This window comes from Embiotoca jacksoni, unplaced genomic scaffold, assembly GCF_022577435.1.
Source record: "Embiotoca jacksoni isolate LCO1_2020_lvr unplaced genomic scaffold, fEmbJac1.0.p SCAF_12, whole genome shotgun sequence".
In the NCBI taxonomy this organism is placed as follows: domain Eukaryota; kingdom Metazoa; phylum Chordata; class Actinopteri; family Embiotocidae; genus Embiotoca; species Embiotoca jacksoni.
This window is the reverse complement of record NW_027185252.1, coordinates 13,693,252-13,714,359: the sequence shown is the minus strand read 5'-3', so window position 1 is coordinate 13,714,359 and position 21,108 is coordinate 13,693,252. Positions and strand designations below refer to the sequence as shown.

The window sequence follows — 21,108 nt, the reverse complement described above, 5'->3', positions numbered from 1 at the left end:
CGATGGTTATTTTCTCTGATTTTAAAAAGTAAGTACGGAAAGCAAGGTAGTATAATAAAGTGGCTCTTTAACTAATCAACTTACTACAGATGTGGATCTTTTTTTTTTTTTTTTTAAACCGACTTCATCTTGGGTATTTTGACCAATTTATTTATTTTCAAAAACAGTAACAGTAGTTGTTAGATTTCAATGGTCTAAATAATGTCATACAGATGAAGCTACAATCATCTACTACATTATTTTAAGAGTATTGGTACAGTCAGTCACCTGGTAGTTAAGAGTAGTTAGTAGTGAATACAGTATTACTGGATCTGATCTGGGCTGGATCACCTCAAAAGAAATGTTCACTGGAACCAGAGATATTGTTAGAATCTATTATAAACTACATACAGTTTTTTTTCATTGGGCCTCATTAATCTGTAAAAACACATCGATGTTACGTCGACGACACTCAGCTCGTAGTTTTCTCTAAAACATACGAGTCCAGCCAGCGTTCCCTCTGGATATTGTTGTCTGGATGTATCGGAACATTTTAATAGCTCAAGCAGCAGTGGTACATTTACAGTTTCTTTTCTTTCCCCTCAAGCGGTAAAAAGCAAGTTACCTGCTTTTAGCATCGACGGTGCTGTGGCTTCGATTGGCAGACCGCATTATTCCAGTTTTAGGAGCTGCTCCAATTATTCTGAAATTGTATCCTCTAGACCCGTTATGGTCAAGTAGGCAAAGTGATTCTGAGGCGGAATAATTTGGACATAATACAAAGCTGACGAACTAACTCTTAACCTCATGAAGCGAACACCATCTAGATTCAGTGTGAAGAAAAAGGCACTCGTGAGGAACGACGCACACAAGGTCCACACAGTTCATGTCTTTACACACACGCTGAGGAAATGTGTTGAGAATACATGAATTGATTACGCATTAAGAGCTGTTAACTTAGGGGGGGAGGGGGGGAGGGTCTGCACTCACTCCAAATAAAGCCTGCCTCCCAAGTCTGACAGCAGTTTACCACCGAGCGTTGCTTCACTGCCCACCAAGCAGGGGAATTTGACAGAGCGTGGTTGCTCGAGGTTTACATGGACGAGCTGATGAGAAGTCGGAGGGGGCAGCAACAGTTGGGAGTTGTTGTTGGGAGGCAACAGTTGCTGAAGCGGAGGAAACGGGTGTTTTGTTTTGTTGTTACAAGTTCTGAAAAAGGTTAATTGAAATATTGTTTTGTTGCATTTCAGTTTTGTTGCATTTCAGAAAATGATTTTGTGTTTCTCTCCGTCGGTGAAAGCTGCAGCCGGAGCCATTGTGCTTTCAGGCTGTCTATCCGTCCGTTTCCATGAACGTGATATGTCAAGAACACCTTCAGGTTATTTTCTTCATACCGAGTACAAACTTTAATTTGGAACCAAAGAGGGTGTGATTGGATTTTGGTGGTGAACGACAAAAGTCACAGTGATGACATGTTTACCCATTCTTCTCCATTTCTGAGGAACTTTTTCCAATTTGGCACAAACGCTTAACTTGGACTTAAAGGTGAACGGGTTGGATTTTGGTGGTCAAAGGTCAAAGTTCAAGGTGACCTCAAGTCTGTCGCATTCTTGTGAACGCGATATATTTGCCCTGAGAGAATTTCTTCAAATTTGGCACAAATGTTCACTTGGACAAGAGAATGCACTCTTGGTGTCCAAAGGTCAAAGGTCATTGGGACCTCACAAATCAGCTTTGTGGCCATAATTAAAAAAGTTATAGTCAGTCATTTGTCGTGACAAAACTTCAGACGAACATCTAAAAAGATGAAATGGGATAAATGTGATTTTTGAAAAGCTGGAAGTTTTTTTTCTCAATTAATTAAAAGTTGACTACCTGGGAGAGCCCTGGTTTTCTCTGGACAGAAATTCTGTTCAAAAGGGGAGTGTCGTAAAGTCGATACCGACAATGATGTAATGTTTAAAATCATTCTGAGTTTTATTTCATTGTAATGCCAGACTTAAAACTCTGGAAAGAACACGGGCGGGGAATACTGACGAGAGGCCCCTCCACCTAATCTCCTGCCCAGCAAATCACTCCTGAGCACCACTTCCGTCTGTCAGGCGGGATATGTGCAAGAGAGCAAGCCAGCTCGTCTCCGGCCAATGCAGCAGTGTGTACCGAGGGGCTGCAGGACAATCTTTTAATGGGCAGCGGGGGCTGAAGACTGCCCATCCTGTCCATTTCAATTAGACAAAACTGCTGACTGCACACACGCACACACACACACACACACCATTCTCTACCTCTGGCACACACTCAAAGCCGATGAATACAGTCAGCTGTGCATTTTTGCCTGAAAATCTTTTCCACCCCATTTTATTACACATCACAAATGACTTCCTCGGTGCTCCATAGATTAGTCTTGCTAATCCCTCGCTCGGCTTTTCTCAGAGTCAAAGAGTGAAAATGAGAACATGGCAGGACAAACAATCCAAATTCGGAGTCAAGCGGAGCGCAGTCATTCAGAAATAAAGCTTAATCAGTTTTACATTATTAAAACATCTTTAATAGAGCATTTCTTGGAACATCCGTTTTATATAAAGTGTTTCAGTGAGCAATAATAATTAAGAGGAATATACACTTTGAATGGCACGCTGTAGAGCAAGACAAGCAGCATTGATCATGTATAGGCCAAAATGAGAAATAAGGAATAAAGACGCAGCCGGAGGTAGCAGACTGAATGAAGAGGTGCTAAATAGATTACAGACTTCTGCTCTATCCTACCAAAGAAATAACTAAACGTCTGTTGTCAGTTTAGAATAAAATACTGCAGTGTTTATACAGCTGAAGGACAAATGGGATTGATTCCTCTTGTGTCGCCATTTGCTTTAAACGTGTTAAACAGAAAAGGAAAAGTGCAGTTGTTGTTTTTTTGCATTTACCAAATGGTCACATAGTTTTATGCTGATGCTGCATAAAGATAATGGAAAAAAAATAATGAAATAAACATACAAACTTAGTATCATTTCAAACATACAAATAGTCATTATGCCTTAAACAGGCACACTGAATAAGCCTTTGAGAACAGACTGCATTGCGTCAGGATGCTTCAGTCACTACATTGATAGCTTGAACTACAGCAACATGCGTTAATGATTGATGACACCCCATGGAGCTGCAGTCTTATCGAGTTCAATGCGTTAACTGTCTATGTAAATGATCCAAACCTGTGAAAGGAGGATGCCTTTGATGGTACTGGTGATGTTACCTTGTTTCACACGCTGTCTCTCTCACTTTCGCTCACACACCGTCTCATTTATGTCTTTGGTGTGGCGAAGTCCCAGGCAGTGTCCTGGGCACACTTCCACATGGCACGCACCAGCCGAGTGAAGCCCATGTCCTTGGGTTTCTCCAGCCCACGCATCAGCCGCTGCTTCATGATGGCTATGAACTCTTTATTACTAAGCTCTCCATTCCCTGAGGAAGACAGACAGGGGGAGAAGAGAAGGGGAGGGGGGGGGTAAGGTTGGGGTGATGGACAGGGCAGAGAGATGATGAAATAATAGAGGAAGAGTGAGTAAGAGGGCACCACGACTTCCATTTATTGATGATTTCTACCTCGGAAGGCATAATTTGATTTCCATAAATATTTACAGCGGAGAGATATGATGAGCCTGTCAGGCTGCTTACCGTCACAGTCGAACAGAGCGAACACCACATCACACACATGATCTGACAGCTCCACCTTGGCTACAGTACGGGCCACCTGCTTCATGGTAACTGAGAAACACGGGGAGGGAACCACAGATGGAGAGAGTCACTGTTTGAGTGGAACAGAGGTGCGAATGGGCCCAGACTCACACGAGTGAGCTCATAAATGGCCCGAGTGGAGAACATTAAGTGCAAGTCAAGCTGCTCTGGATCGATAGAAGGCAGGGTTTCCATTCACAGGGGAGACTATCTGATAGACGAGAGAGAGAGAGAGAGAGAGAGAGAGAGAGAGAGAGAGAGAGAGAGAGAGAGAGAGAGAGAGAGAGGAGGAGGAGGAGCCGACAGCATCAGGACATCTAGCTGAGGATGGGACTGGCTGAGGGGGATGAGAAAAGGATGGAGAATGAGAGGAGATGCAGGTGTACAAAGGAAAAGAGTTCAACAGGCACAAGAGGAGGACGGAAGGTATGAAAAACAGGAGGGAGTCGGGTTGAACAAAGCAATGTCTGACAAAATCTATCTTAGAAACGGCACGACGGAAAAAATTCACATTTTAAAGAATGTTATTAGTGGCCCTCTTTTCTACCTTTAAGATTCCATTGTGCAGCTCCACATTACACACCCACATATGAGAAACTGTGATGAAAAGGTGTGAAATCATTGGATTCGAAGCGAGATGAAAGAAAAGGACAAACAAAGATATGAAAGAACAGAGAATAATTCAAGAGCTCCTTTTTGGCTCGAAGAGGAAGAAGATGGTTTGAGTGCGCAGACAACAGTAAGATGCAGATCAATTGCAGATGTACACCTGGCGGTTCCCTGTGAACTCACAGCAGCCTGATGTTTTCAATACCCCTTCAAGACACACACACACACACACACACACACACACACACACACACACACACACACACACACACACACACACACACACACACACACACACACACACACACACACACGGCTTGTTGCTGTGGAGACATGCAGCTGAAAAACCAAATACAGGAACCGAGTACCTCGGGGTAGACCCTGCTCTCCTCTAACGCAGCAGCTGTTTCATCACTGATTTACAACTAATGGATGTGCAGATAGAAAACACATGGAAGCCCATTCAAGTCAGAATCATTATTTAATTAAGGAAACATTGACCCATCAGACAATTGTTATATTATAAAATCTTGTCTGCCTGTGCTGCTGTCAATTTCAAATGACTTTCATTGTTAGGACATGATAGATTCATTAATTTAGTAATAATGAAAGATGGATAAAGGAAATTAAAGATATTTTATGACTGATTTGACATTTAGTAACGAGTCTTATTGGGTAATAATTGAAAATACATTTTTCAGCAGTGAGAACGGCACAAGCACAGCCAACTCGCCGTGATATTTATAGTCTTAAGGCATTTTCTGAAATTAAACCCCGTTTATAAAGTAATTTATTGTGTTAAGATGAAGAGTTGCTTCTCTGCAAGGTTGCCAACTTTTTAAAGTGTCCTGCTGTTGTTTGGAAAACTGCTACTGTGCTGTGGGCAGCAGGAAATCTGACTGCAGTTGCTCATGGCATAATGAAAATAGCCCAATTACTGAAGAACTTAGGCTGCACTGTAAACAGATACACCAGTTTTCTGTTGTGCATCTGACAAAGTCTCTTATGCCATTATGCCATGCTTTCTGTTACCACGGTAACCATAGGCTTTCCCCAACCAGCCAGGACTGTAATCTTTCTAATAACATTTCTAATGCGTTGTTTAAGGGGGCTCTGGGAGTGTGCATTGAACTGTTGTGCTACCCGACACCCTCCAGTATCGTGCCTGCTGATGTGATACACACTCGTGGTGCCGAGGACGGAAAGAGCTACCGTTTGATGTGTTAACCCTCCACTGGCCATCAGTGGCCATCACTGGCCCAGCGATGTTGCAGGCATGGGTCAGTGGGCATCTGTAGCGTGCACTATAAGTAGGCGGTGATCTACTATGTGCGCATGAGCTGTTCATGAATTTAAATATGCACGCTCCTGCAGGCCTGGAGGAAGAGATGGTAGAAAAATGGATGGATGGAAAAACAGATGACAAAAAAACTGAGCAACGACTGATAGCAAAGGCAAGCAAAAAAAAAGAAAAAAAGAAAGATGCATGTAGCTGATTTGGCTGACTGAGTGTTACCAGCTCTGGGAGAAAGAGGATGAAAGTGACAAGAGTTAAGTCTACAGGGGACTAATTAGGGGGATAGAGAGAATGTCAGAGCAAAAGGTGGATGTTGGTGTACCTTTATCTATTGAGGCTCCAGCCATGTGGTAGAAACTTAGGGCTGTGTCCACGTCATTCACGTTCTTTAGGAAAGTAAAGAAGTTCTCCACCTCCTCAAATGTGATGCCCTGCACAAGATGGGAAAATATGGAAAAGTGAGTCTGGGTAAGAAGCCCTGTAACATATAGGAAACAAACTATTCCTGCAGTTTTACCCGAGTCATTACAGCATCGCAATCCTTTGAAAATCAGCCCAATATTGTCATGACAAAAGCTGCGATTGCATTGTGTCATTTTGGGGAGCAGCTCAGCAGTGTGACACAAATGAGAAGAGGAAGTGGGCAGAAGCTTTAGACAGGCATGAATGAACAGGATAGGAGAACAGACGCTCCAAAGCTTGAAAACTCACATAAATCTACACACAGTCACACAGCTGCCGCACTGCTGATGAGCTCATTTGCAAAGAAAGGTGAGCAGCTGGTCTTAGGCACTAAATAACACTTTTCTCATTTACATTACAGGTTATGCCAACGCTGAGAGCACGATGGAAGAACAGAGGGTAAACAGTGAAAGAGGGAAAGACAGAGAGGGATGCTTACTGCAGTTTGATTCCTGAGAGAGACACGACTCTGGCAGCACCCCGCCTCACATTTTTCTCACGCCAAGGAAAAAACAGCTTCATCCCTGCTGCTTTCCGTTTCTTTTCTTTGCTAATCGCTGGATTTAACCATCAAACATGCCTTATCATAGAGCAGTCTGACATCTGCAGTGCTTTAAAGCATAATAACAAACTACTCTGTAACGATTGAAATCATTCATTTAAAAAACTGAAATGGGACATAGTTTGCTGCAGCACCTCTAGGGATATGATATCCATGGGTGCAACTTCAGTCGGCTGACTGATGGGGTTTGTTAAAGGGAAGCAGAACCAGCATGAAGCCAGAGTTCATGGAAATAACAGAAAATAGTAGGGAAATAGATATTATCTGGAGGTAAGAGTCCTTTACATCTAGAATTTTATTTTGTACTTCTTTCCCGACCTATGTGTTTTTTCTCCCAGTGGAGCCATTTTCATACTTAAAGCAATGCAGCTGTGTTTGGTGAAAGAAAAGGTAAGACCCTTTTTTTATTCGACTATCCAGAGTGAGGTAAACTACACTGATAGAAGCTGACTGATCGGAGAGTAAATGAGAAGGAGGACACGGTCTGAAACAAAGAGAGAGCAATGCTGTGGAGACACTGACAGAGAAAGAGCTGCTTAGATAGAAGCTCAGGCAGGGATGAAAGGCTAACTCATGCCCCACTGCTGAGCCGTGGTTACCCCGTCCCTGGTCATCACTAAATAGAGATAGCGGTGGTAGGTGGAGTGAGTGTCCAGGTGGCTAACGTCAGGCACAGAGCGTGCTGTCCTCTCCCGGTGATGTATTACCTCTTTTCCCAGTTGTCTCAAACACTCAAAATGTCCCAGCACAATCTCTTCCTCCCCTCAAACGCTCACCGTCTGTCACGCATCCTCCCATGCAGGCCAATTAGTTAAAACATTCACATCACAACATCAAGCCCCATATATAACTGCAGAGCACCTATCACTTATCTCTCAGCGCCACTCGAGCGTGAATAAAGGCACACGGTTTTATCTACCTGCGCGTCCTTAAACATTCTCTTCAAGCCCTTCTGCATTTGCTTGAGTTTACGAGACTGGACGCCACTGTAGGCCAGCAGCATACCCCCAAACTGTCTCTCGTTGATTCTGCCGTCCGAGGGATCATTCCTCTCAAACTGTAGGGAGGGAAGAGAGAGAGGCAGGTGGAGATTGAGTGCTATGCAGAAGGACAAACAAATTAATAGGAGAGGGAGGACATGGGGGAGATGGGAAACAGTAAATACTGGTGTCAAGCTTCAAGTTGAATCATGCTTGGAGCTGGCGTTGGTGACATTAAATCTGCATGTGCATTTTTTTTTTTTACAATGTTCCAACGGAGGATGGCTGAACAACAGTGGGCCTCGGCTGTGTCAGGTCAATACAGCCGATTTATGTCTGAGGATGTCTGACAGCCACAGGGATCCTCCCTTCTTCCCCTCTGAATGTGTTGACCTCTCAAAATGGTAATTGTTGCACTTCGGGCAGGCAGTACATGACTAAGCACCAAATAAGCCTAAAGTGGAAATTTCAGGGGTAACATGACCATTCATGTACACACCAAGTGTCTGCCTTTCATCAGGTTAATGTCCCATTGAGGACAGTAGATCTAGGTTTTTCTTTACGATGCATGAAAATACAGATTGAAAACAGACAGTAAGTGCACCTTTAGAAAATCCAAATCTTATTATATTATTATTACAAGAGTAACAAAAACAGGAGAAAATAAGTAAAAGATTGAGTTAAACATCCTGTAAAAACATTGGCTACAAATGGTGAAATATATTCCACGGTGAACTGCAGCCTCAGCAGAAAGAGGACAAACACGAGAAAATATCTCAAGGAAGATGATTATTAAATGATGTTAGATGATGTTAAAATGCATCACCCTCATCACTGGTGTTATGATTTCAATGAGCACTGCTGCATCATCAAGACCTGACAGACAGCGCTTTCTTTCTCGCAGATGCTCAGATTCGCATCCTAATCTTTGAGCTTCAGATGGCACCGCCCATTATGGTTCAGTGTATCAGATAGGCATTTCCTATGGTAATTAACAGTGTTACCATATGCTCAACAACCCTGATCAGTTGTTGTTACTGTGGAGGCATGATGTCACTCTGAGAAGACAGAAGACGGCTTTTATATTCAACTGTGAAAGGACTGAGTGTGACACTGACCAGTACTGACACACAATCCACAAAGTGAATTTGTCATCCTCAGCTTTTTTTTTTTTTTTTTTAAGTGCAAAACACTCATGTCACTGCCGCCTTGCTTTTCCAATGACTGAAACATTTTTTGGTTCACTTGTTAAGTTTACTCAGGGACAAAATGCAACAAGGGCAGTCAGATTTCCTTCCTCCCTCTCGAAGAAGAAGAAAAATGCAAATTCGTTTTCTCTAATCACTAATCAAAAAGGAGAGATCTAAGACAAAGACTTAAGATCACAGCAAAGTGGTAACATTAAAATGAATTATAACTGTGCAAATGGTGCGGTAAACCAGGAAATGAAAACTGTCTTCATCCACTCAGTCACTTTCTTCTTTCATTACCTCTAGTTTGAGCACGTCATGCTGCAGTTTCCTCTGAAACTCCAGGAAGCTGCCAATGGTGAGTTTTCCCTTCAGGTCTACTCCAAAGAAGTAGGTGGTGAGTGCAGAGCTGCAGCCGGCTGTCTTCAGGGTGTTTCCTGTGGTGGAGCGGTCACGGTGTCGCATGCCCATGCTGGTCTGGGAACGAATGATGCTCTGGACCTACAAATGCAGTTTTATAAGTCGTTTTTGCTTTCTGAAGTATACGGTGTGTGTGTGTGTGTGTGTGTGTGTGTGTGTGTGTGTGTGTGTGTGTGTGTGTGTGTGTGTGTATATATATATATATATATATATATATATATATATATATATGCATATATCTATTTGAAGTTTAAAATAAATTGTTTTTATAAAAAAAAAAAAAAAAAAAAAATTAGGCAAAGGCCCATTATAAAAAGTCTGCAAGATTTGTGTTAGACAAGCTTGTTGTCTGTAGAGCAATTCACTGACTCACATTTCAAAGCACTTAAATCAATGAAATAGAAATAGATAATGATTTGTAAGAGGCATCTATCTGAATAATATGGTACAGATATGACGGTACAGATTCAAAGGTAGACATACTGATATCATAACTGACTGCACTTATCTTTTCTCTTTGAGAAAATGTCACATTGGTGGACATCAGTGTGGAACCTATTTTTATTACCTGTCAGTGTTTGTTACAGTGACACAATCAGAAGCTGCTGTAGATATGAAATTACGGACCAAACACGTGGGTTGACTCTTTTGAACGTCTGTCCTTTTAATATATTGGTTTTGTGCGGGTCTGTGTGTGACTGCTGCATGTAGGGCATGCAGCTGGCTGATAAAAGTCAAACCTGTTCGAACTCCTCCAGGTCCACCTCTCCGTCGCCGTTCAGATCAAACATCTTGAAAGCAATCTCAAAGTTCCTCTGGGGAGCTGGACGGCACAGCACACAAAAACACACACAATGAGACACGATCTCCAATCATTTCATCACAATATGAAAACAATATTCACACTGGATCAACCTAAACAACAGCTAAAGAGTTCAATACTGACTCCCTTATTAGAGCAGCATCACCTCACTGTGGGTGAGATGAAGGCCTCACAAAGGGAAAAACAACGATTACTACACAGTAGCTCTACCATCTGCCAACAGCTGGAACACTCAGCACTGTCGATATGAGCTAGTCTGGTGTACAAAATTTGCATCAGGGATATCTGAATATGCATTTGCTTCATTGTTTCCAATCTGTAAAGTTTCTGTGTGTAATTTTCTGGTTGGCTAGAATGACCACCCACCTTTAATAACCAAACAAGCAGAGTCGGTACAATTTTTTGTTTTTGTGATGCCATTTTAACATTTACAACTACTCCATACCCGTACTTCCATCTCAAATGGAGCACTTATAAATTCATGCTACCATTTATACAACTTTATTCAGGGGTTTTTGTACATTTTCACATTAGAAATACTCTGCATTCATTCTGTCTTGGCTTATTAAGCTATCTTGACCTTTACTGGTAAAATTCAACATTTTTACACGGTGCTGTTCATTTTTGTGTGCCACCTATTTATACAAGGGCTGCACATTGATAGGACAAAACCCTTTGAACACACCGGCCTGATATACTTTTGGTCCTTTACTGACTGACAAAACAGATACAACCCACCAAGACCTGGACTCTACAAGACCTTTGAAGGTTCCCCGTGGTACCTGGTGCCGGGACGCAGCACCTAACCCTGCAAGCTAGGAGGGTTCATACCTGTTCCAGCACATAGTCCAACACGCAGTCACTAGTTCATGGTTTGACCTGTGGGCAGGTGCACACCACTGCTGGCCGGGAGCACGGCAAGAGCCTTGCTGTTTCAGAGATCCTTCAACGAGCCATAACGATTTGAGCTTTCTGAAAGTCGCTCCTTTACTGTCCATCTCTTGGCAACATGTTGACTATGAGAACAGCCATTGTTATGAGATTATACTCTGTTCATCTGAGTGTTCACAACTCTTCTGTGTAATTCCTACACCAAAACAATGATATGTAAAACATTATATAACCATTATGTCGTTAAATTCTTTTAAATGCTTCACATTTCTAATGCACAATAAACTACTAAAAACATGTATCGCTTCAAACACCCAACATCTTTGAAGAAATTAGTTTAGCTTTTTATATCTGATAAAGGACTCCAACTACATATAAGGGGTAAATATGTACCACTATCAGGCTTGAACCAATGTCTGCATCTAGTGGCCTGAAATATGCCCTTCTTTGTACTCTTTTTGTGGCTGTGTCAAATGGGTTGAATCCGACCATATGGCATCCTGCCTTGTCTGCTTAAAAATGACTGTCATTGAAAACTTCCCCTGAGACTTTCTCCATATGAACGGATTATAATAAATGGTCTCACTAAGCTTGGGATACAAGTTCACCAGCCTTTGCTGAGGAAGGCATCGAGCTCCGTTTTCATCAACACAAACTCTGACACATTTGGAGCAGAAGCATTAATGTACAATCCACTCCCTGTATCCACCTATTAAAGCTAAATCCAGCTAAAATGAATTGATTGTATGAAACACAACATCTACAAAGAAGCAGCCACTTCTAACACTGACTGAACAGGAGATCATTCTGATCAGGCGGCGAGCATTGTGACACAGCTTATCGCAAAATGTAATACAAAATTACACTCCTTCTCACTTTTTCCCATCTGATACAGTTAGGAAGCAGAGAGCAGAGAGGACACAGAGTAGATTGTCCTGGGATTCGATTTGTGATCAGCGCGTAAGATATAAAGGATGTGGGATTGAATGGGATGGGTCATTAAGGACCATTTGATTTGTAGGCTGTCTGCGATGCACGACAATGCACTTACTGGACAGCACAGTGGTGAGAAAGATGTAGTCGGAGAAGGAGATAAGGCCACACTCTCCCAGAGTGTAAAAAATGCTGTCCTCGTCTGCAAACTTCTCTCTCTCCTGGGCAATCCTCTGCTCACCAGGCCAGGACACAAAGAGGAAAAGAGTTATATTAAAAACCTTTCATATTACTCAGCACAAGCCTTAAAGCTTCTACATCTGTGGTGCTGTGTGTGTGCAAGCAAGTATGTGTGTGTCTGAGAATGAAGCTCAATCAGAGACTGGCTATTCTCAAACACAGAAACGTACACACACTTTTCTTTCACACACACATTAAAAACAGTCACAGTGCATGAGGATGACGATACAGAGTATAGAGAAGTTACGGTAACAGTCATGCAAGTGCTGCATACACATGAGGCCGAACAGGCAGGTGAGGATGGCAGTGACGAACAATTAGTCTGTGGTCAGTTCGAGAACAAAACACATTATCCACCAGAGGCTGTCCTCAGTGTGTGAAATTGACATAAAGAGAAGGAAAACATCACGAGAGACTGCAACACAAACACACACACCATTGATTAACCATAAATGTAACACAACCCTACATACAAATCATTTAAACAGTGGCTTTCGCTCTCTTTCACACATACAAACACACAGTTAACTTGATGTTTTTCTCTTAGCATGTGTATATTCACAGCATTGCATGAGTGTGTGACTTAATCACATGCACGCTACACACTCAGTGATAAAGACTTGAAAAGACAGTGTCCCAGTAGCAGGACGCTCCACCAAAAAAAGACGGACAGAGCATGCCTAAAGAAGTGGGGGTGGGTGGGAGGGGTGAGGAGGGGCCAACACTGAGGCCGCGTGGAGTTACCTCCGTCTGTAAGGAGGTCCATTTCAGAGGAGGAGGAGGGAGGAGAAACAACGGTTAGAGAGCATCGTGGCCTCTGCTGTCTTAAGCAGGGCCTTAAATGACAAAGACACGCATGTGCATTCATCTTGTTGCACTCAGCGCGCGCACACACACACACACACACACATATACAAGGAAATCATCTTGTTCTAAACAAGATAATTGGGGGATGCCACTCAAAATTAAGAATACCATTATGTCTTGTGGTCTCTACAGCTTGTAATTACAATTGGTGTACATGAACAACGATGCCTGACAAAATTAGGCAGAATCAAGACAAGATAGTGATTTGCCTTCTACCGTATTTACAGTACGCACATGTACTGTTTTTTTTTCCCATCCATTAGGTATCATTGCCAGGGTCGTATGCAGTACAGTTTAACTGAAAGCTAATCCCATATTCTCACTTTGGAGGGACATCGACTTCAATTAATTTGGAAAAACATATGACTACAAACATTTGGTGGCACCCCCTTCGTTACATAACACAACAATTCCTTCACATTATTTCCCCGTGAGCCCGACTCCCTCCTCCTGTAATGGCTGCTAAAGACAATTGATATAAGCTCATAAAAAGTATCACTGTGTGATGTGATTGTGTCTATCCTGACTTTTATAAGTCAGTGATGCAAAGATAGAAAATAGCAGATTTTTCTTTGACATTTATTATGGATGGTTTCTACTGTACATTAATGGTATAATAGGAGAAGGGAGTGGGGGAGGTAGGGGAGTTCAGAGTGAGAAAAGTTATTTTTGAAGCTACATGAGAGAAAGCGACAAAGACACATAATCGGTAAAAGGCAAAACTTTGACCCCTGGCGCGTTAATAGTTCAAGATTTCTAGGGTGTTTATTAGGGACTAGAATGTGCATATTAAATTAAGAAAGACTAAAAAGAGAAAGCGAGAGGGGTGAAAGTAGAGGAGGTTGGTTTTGAGTCTTTGGTTTGGAAGAAGACAGTCTTAATGCCGGTCCATGGAACAGGACACTCACACACGTAACTGCATGAGCGTATATTTCAGTGGGCAAGCACGCACTAATGCCCCCCCTCCCCTCCTCCCCACACAGCTATACACACACAAGAGACATAAACACACTGGACCTCATTATAATGATCAGAACAGAAGCACAGAGCACATTAGTTATTATTAACTCCCTTTTTTTAGTGTCCTCAGTCAAGGACAAAAACAAGCCCACAGAAGAGCCTAAAGGACATTGAAGGGAAACAAATCCAAATGTAATGGCCAAAGAGTGCAATGAAATAGCATGTTCACTGGATAAAAAAAAAAAGATATTAGAGAGCACATGGGCAAACGAACCAAAAATTCCAGAGATTTTTTTTTTTGTCTACTCTGATGTAGCCTGTGTCCCAGACAGAAGAGAGCATATTTCTCTCTTTTAGAATCCCACTCTAGAGCCTCAGGCTTCACTGACAATGACCTCACAACAAAGCTCTCTCTCCGGATCTTCTCACACACACAGTGTGCTGTTATTCTGTACATTCCTCGAACTCCCAATGATGTAACAGTTCTCACTCTCTTAAGCAGACACAGACGTATGACAGTGTGTATAATAAGCTGTGCTGCATGATTCTTGTTGGCTTTTTTTTCCCATGAAGCCTGTGACTCAGTTGTAAGATCATCCTCATCTTCGGTTTTATCATCCCTCTTTCTGCCACTGCTGCAAACCGCACCCTCTGACTTAGGATATGCTCCACCTACAAGCCACTCAACATTACAAAAATGCATATATACTTCAGATAAACAGCAAAAAGTTGTATCGACACGACATACCTATTAAGCCACTCGATTCCCCAGACAGGGCTCGTCTCATCAGCTTGAACTCATCAACTTACAGGACATTATGCCTATAACAAATGCTGCTGCAGTAACTAAAAGGATCCCAAATACCTTTGATTCAGTATTTAAGCCTCATCGCAGATTGTTCCCAAAGTGCTGATCTTCAAATGACTATAAACCTAATTGCTGCAGCACTAGAGTTAATTAACAGCTCACACCTCATTCGTCTGCATGTCTGCTAATCAGTGTCAACTTTGTAGCTGTCTGTGTAAAAGAGAGCATCGTTTCTTTTTGAATCATTGCTTTGAGCCTGGCCATGTGTTCATACGTGTCTTCATGTGTTAGCTACATTATGGCCGAGTCCTGTGGCCAAGGCCAAGGGCTGTGTCCAGATGACCAACTGAATACCCCAACTAGCCTGTGTGCTGAGGCAGAAACACAGTGCTGACAGAGCTGCTGGCCGGGTGGTGCTGGCGGCAGGGCAGTGAAATGTACTGCTGTCATATACACACACACACACACACAAAAACAGGGTTAAAGGTTTGGTCAGGGCTAATCTCTCAGTGCACTAGGCTAAAGGATAGTCCAATGAATGCCCCGCACAAATTTCAACAAGGGTAATTTTAAGAAGCCAACAAATGAGACCCATACATGTCAAGCGACAGCCAGAGGAATGCACGCAAAGGGCTAAATTTATTTCTGCTCATTTCACATGAGTGGGTCAGAAACACTTTCTAAGCACGCCACTAAAAAGTGACATCGATGAAACTAAAAAAGCTCTGTAGATTTGTCTATTTTATTGCTAAACCTAAAACTAAGGATTTGTTTTGCTTGTAGATTTATGTACCTTAACTTTCATCAACAACCTCTGACTCAACAAATGATCATAACTTCAATAAATCATCTCCACATTAGCTCCCGGTTACTTCCAATATATATAATATGAACAATTTTACATAATCAAATCAACCACATGGCCCTGCGGTTTTAATGTGTCCAATTACATCACTGCTGTGCTGATGAAAAGCTCGCATCTCAGGAATCTAGTGTCATCATGTCATAATAAAATAAAACGGGCTGCTGCTGAAGTGACTGATTTAAATACATGGACATTTAGATACTAAAAATAAGTAATCTGCCACCTATCCATTTCCCACTAGTTTTACTCTTGCTGGTTACACGACTTCACCATCGCTGTGTATCTAGGTACCTGGCTTAGGAGCTGATTGCGGCTTAGACTTGGCCCGCTCTAATAACATTGCACCGGCTGCAGTGCTTTGTTATTGATACGATCTGTTACCCTGTCCAACACTGCAGCTGCGGTCACCCCGATAACAGAGGAAGAGGGAAGAGAATGATCAAAGAATGGGACAAAAGCCACACAGTGTTCAAACTTTAAAATATTAATTATCTCACTAAAGATACAATGACTTTTCTAAGGCTCAGAGTGCTACAACTAAAAGATGAATTTATGGGTCGAGGCTGAGATCTGCCTCTGAAGATGAAAAGCTCAGCCTGCAAAGACGGGGAATTTCATCCCATTTTATTTGTCTTTGCTTTCATGGTTGTGTAGAGTGTTTGCGCTTGAGTGACGCCTGTCTCCATGTGACCTCTCATCTTTGGCACAGGTGAGTCTCAACAGAACTACTGGGGTTTGGGGATTTACTGGTTACTGCCTCGCAGTTGGATGCCTCCATTGACCAGTCAAGGTGTAGTTTACATCTATGATTTATGAAATATTCTTGTTCTTCTGTGTATCTGGTGTGTAAATTTGTAGGAACAAAAAACAGTCAAATTCTTTATGTGCTCAAATGTTTAGCCAATTCTGATAGAACAACAGCAAGTTGATTCTGATAATCTCCCCTTCTGTTCTGAAGTTATGGCCAGAAAAGTGTTTTTGCAGAACATTATAACGTCACAGTGAATTTGCCTTTGATTTTTTTGGGGGGATAAAAAATGTCATAACCGATTAATTTTATTCAATTAAACATTTGTATTAAATTATGCCACAATTATTGACTAATGGGCACAAATATGTTTTGTGCGGTCACAGTGACCTTTGACCATCAAATTCTATTCAGTTCATCTTTGAAAGAACGTTGAAAGAAATTCCATCCTAAGATATCTCGTTCACAAGAATGAGACGGACATATAGTCATAAGGACAGACAACTGAAAGCATGATGTTTCCGGTGCGGAGGCATCAAAACGAGAGTCATGTACAGTGTGACACAGGGAGAGTGCAGAAAGAGTGAAAGAGAGGCAGAAGGTGGGCGAGAAATGCATTAAAAATGAATGAGTACCTTCATGTCTTTTGTGCCTCTTTGTGTGATGTGCTAGCTCGGGGATTACTGTTACTTTGGCATTTACAACAAAAGATGTGTTTGAGGGGGGACAGAATTCCCAGCGACCTGATTGATGGTAAAGTGAACCCGGGTCCAAGCCTGAGATTTCTGAATGGTGGCTGAAAGATCTGACAGTGTGTAAGTGCACTTCCTCTGTGCTGCACTCAGGGCACGGTCTCCAGTCAAACTCCAAACACCACATGATTGCATACTGAGTACTTGGCCACAGAAAATATACACACATGCGTAACCGTCAGAGTGGTCCAGAGTGAGCACTTTCTCCTTGTATGTGAAACCTTCAAATCAAAACTGCACAGTCTGTGAGTGGGCAGACAGGTTTGTGGATGGAGAGAACATTAATGTATTAGCTTTCCACCTCTAGTCTCAGGGGTAACCGCAAAGCAGGTGTACTGTTAATAACTTGTAATTATGCATTCAGAATAATGGGTGCTGATGTGGAACACTCAATAAATACAATTTGTTCGCTGAGGAGCGGCAGCTGTCTCAGAATAGGTGAGAGGGAACCGAATTAGCTGACCAGGTTTGGAGACAATCCAACCTCGAATAGATTAGAGGAGAAAAGAGGGACAGAAAGACAGGATTTGATTTGTGTCTGTGTGTTTATGTGTGAGCTTTTATAGACACCAAAACAGACAAAAAGGTTAGAGAAGGCATGTGAGAGTTGGAGACGGTGTGAAAATAGAAAAAAAAAAAAAAAAGAGAGAGATCTGGCAGTCCAAACAGCAGCCCCTGGGACCTTCCTGTGAAATCAGAAAGGGTGAACATGATAAGAGTTAGTGTGACAAGTTGCTTGTTTTCACTGAAGCAGCCCCGTCCACACTCCCTCTGAGTGACAGGTGTCTGCTCCCAGTCGTAGCAGGTCGCGGAGAAGATGGTGTGGCTTTACTGTTCGTAAGGAGAGGAGAGGGCCACAGCATGTAGGAACAACTTGGATACATTTCAGACGCACAGACCAAAGTCCTGCCTTCAGTAACTCTAAATCATGCTCTATAGAAATCATGCAGCACTGACATCCGGACACTCCAGAGGATGGATTTGTGAAGGCTATCAAGCACATCAATACAGCGTTGACGTTAGCTAACAGAGCAATTTCCTGGGTCCAAAACCACCCTGTGATGCCACCATGCGGATAGAGGGGGCGCCACCACCAGCTACTGTCTCTGAGACACAGGCAATAGAGCAGTGCATGCTGGGAAAACAGCTAGAGCGCCAAAGCATGTGGGAAGCTATAGCTGATATCTCAGAAGAAATGAAAAGATGAAACAGAGGGAGTGCAGGGGAACAGCACTGCTATGATTTGGCATTGATCAATACTTTTTATAAATTACAAATTTTGGCTGCTCGCTGCACCTCAGCTTTGCAAGACTTGACATTCTCCAAAAAATGTAAGTCTATGTGAACTATACTTTTTTTTTTTTTTGGGGGGGGGGGGGGGGGGGGGGGGGGGGGGGGGTGACCAGTTTAGTGTAAATTATGTAGCAGTGCTGCAGCGTTTAATAAACCCTGTCGAGGCAAAGTATAGTTTCAATAATTCAGCAGGGAAGGCTTGGCCTGCAGCTGCCTTCAACAAGCTATACAAAGGGCACTGGGAAGGTCTTCAACACAATGTCCTATAACAATACAGAGTGTGAGTTTGCATATTTGATCAAAGTGCGCACACAATGGGGTGTGTGCACATTTCAGTTTCAGACACTCCCCGTCATTATACGGTGAACAGGTTGTAACCTGCCCTTTCTGTGCTTATCATATCACATCATCCTGACTGGCATTCAGACCTGCTTAAAGGCCAAATCACTGAGAAGATAAGGCTCATAGGCCGGGCCTCATTTATCTACACTTACCCACATAAATGTGTCGATCAGAAAATTTTGAATTACAACTCTGATGCAGTGTCGTAAAGGAAATCCTTTTCAGGTGCTACTGGAAGCCAGGATGCAGTAAAATGAACAAATCCGTACACATTTATGCAAGTGAAATAAACGACTTCGGTGTCTTGGTATATCAAATCAACAGACAAGGCAGAGGTGGAGACGACCATAACAACAAGTGGAGCGGCACTTCCTCAACCACATCTGTTATTTTCCATATTAAGACATCTGTCAGTGTATTCCTGTGCTCATACCATGGCCACCAACCAAAATTAGATATGTATTTATGGTTTTTTTTGTTGTTTTTTAAAGTTTGTTGAAATGAAACCAGTTAGTAACACAACTACTGCTTAGTAATGTACAGTTGAATGTACTGTTGACCAGCCAATCAGTAACAACTACTTTAAATGGCCATGGTATAATCTGCTTATTATACTGTATATATAGTGGTGGTGCTTTATTCTACCTCCAAAGGTTTGACTTCCCCCCTCTGGCTTAGAACAACACATACAGCAGGTTTACGGTCTGAGAGAAAAGCTAGATGTAAATTCAGCATTTTATTAGCGGTCCACTGATTTCCTGTTAGAAAATATACCTACATTAAATACAGTTTGGCTGCTGTCCTACCTGTAGTGGTTGCAAATTTAACTGAGGCTGAGGGGTCTGACACTTGCTGAAGCTGAGATGTGGTAAATAGAGAAGAACTACTTCATTAGCCGTTCCCCTGAACTAACAACAGTGAATATCTACACCCTCCTCCATAACTCTACAGAGGAGTGAGAGAGTACGTAATCAAAAGATAGAAAAAAATAGAAAGGCATCAGAGGAAGAAAAAAAATCAGAAAGGAGAAGGAGAGAGAGTAGGTAGTGACTACAAAGTGCAGTTTTTCATTCAGGTGCACACATGCTGCTCGGCACACACCCCATACCTGCCAGAAGTCCTGCAGAGAGGGAGGGTCAGAACGGGAAGGAGATGAGGAGGGAGGGAGACAAAGGAGGAGGAGGAGGAGGAGGAGGAAGAGGAGGAGAGAAGGTGGGGAGAAGAAGGAGGGACGGGGAGTTTGTGGATGGAGAATGGGGATCAGATAACAGATTGATTGGGGGAAGAGGCAGAGAGAAAGTGGGGATGTTGGGAAACGGAGAGTTGAGGATAACGGTTATTCACGAGGAAGGGAAGAGAGAAAATGGAGGGATTAATTGTTATGTGAATGAAAGAGGATGGCTGATAAGAGCACGAGAGAATATTTAACAATGTCAGGTCACATCAACATAAGATTGCGGCAGCTGAAAGCATGCCCACATGATTAAGGTAGGAGGAGAAATCCCAGAGATGCATTGGATTAATGGCAGAGAAAAGGTGTAATGCCACAATCTGTTAAACAAATGCGAGCAATCCCATTTAAAGACTTCAGTAACAAGTCTGATGAATACCAGTTGTTAACCATGTAAGGCATGAAATGTTTGCCTTGCATACACACAGAACCTGGAACAGATTAGTATTAGCAGGAGAGTGCGGAGAGAGGGATGTCGTGAGAGGTTTACAACGTGGCCCAACAGTACGCTTGTGACAAATCTCTGGCTTGGCTATTTTAAATTCAACCATGGGAAGTGAGACACGCACATTTAAGAGCTCTCTCTCATGTTATTCTCACACAATAACGTCCTCTCTGCCATTGACTTTGGCTCCCATTGTAGTTTAGCACCCAACCCCTACCTGAAATGCTCCCTTTGCACTTCCCCACACCCTCGGTTACTTTAATGTTACTTTACATGTTACAGATACTGCACCACTATACTTGCCGGAGCCCTTTCATCTGGGTCTAATTCTTCGCAGGTTTTGGTTTCATGTGAACTAGATTTCATGGCTTTTTGGCAGAAAAACAGTAATGGTTTATTCCTCCTCCAGCTAGCTAGAAGTGCCCATTAAACCAATGAGAAGGAGGCACGTGTCTCTGGGCAGAGCCAGACAGGGAGGGGAGCTCTCGGGCCACTCTGACCATGACAGGAAAATCTCAGGGGACAACCAAAGCTAAATACAGTATCAGAAAGTCATTTGTCCAGAGATTTGACTGACAAATAATAGAAACACGAGGACCAGGGATAGGGATGGCATTTACGTAAGTAGACAAGGGCCATAAATGAAGAGTGTTCCATTTTGATTTTGGCTGCCACAGAA

The 21,108-nt window shown here is 42.6% G+C and overlaps 1 protein-coding gene across 2 annotated transcripts in view; it reads right to left on the bottom strand.

Moving 5' to 3' along the window:
- Positions 1–2,504: 2,504 nt before the first annotated feature.
- The window catches only part of micu1 (mitochondrial calcium uptake 1), a 31,663-nt gene continuing 13,059 nt past the window's right edge, over positions 2,505–21,108 (bottom strand). Inside the window, exons 6-13 of one of the 2 annotated variants that reach the window (XM_069144966.1) lie at positions 19,862–19,873; positions 11,997–12,111; positions 9,972–10,054; positions 9,112–9,312; positions 7,561–7,698; positions 5,940–6,048; positions 3,652–3,741; positions 2,505–3,438 (exon numbers count right to left, since the gene is read on the bottom strand). In XM_069144966.1, the coding sequence (XP_069001067.1) occupies positions 3,278–3,438; positions 3,652–3,741; positions 5,940–6,048; positions 7,561–7,698; positions 9,112–9,312; positions 9,972–10,054; positions 11,997–12,111; positions 19,862–19,873 (909 nt within the window). In that variant the 3' untranslated portion in view covers positions 2,505–3,277. The remainder of the gene's footprint in view (positions 3,439–3,651; positions 3,742–5,939; positions 6,049–7,560; positions 7,699–9,111; positions 9,313–9,971; positions 10,055–11,996; positions 12,112–19,861; positions 19,874–21,108) is intronic. The other variant, XM_069144967.1, reaches the window with a different exon arrangement.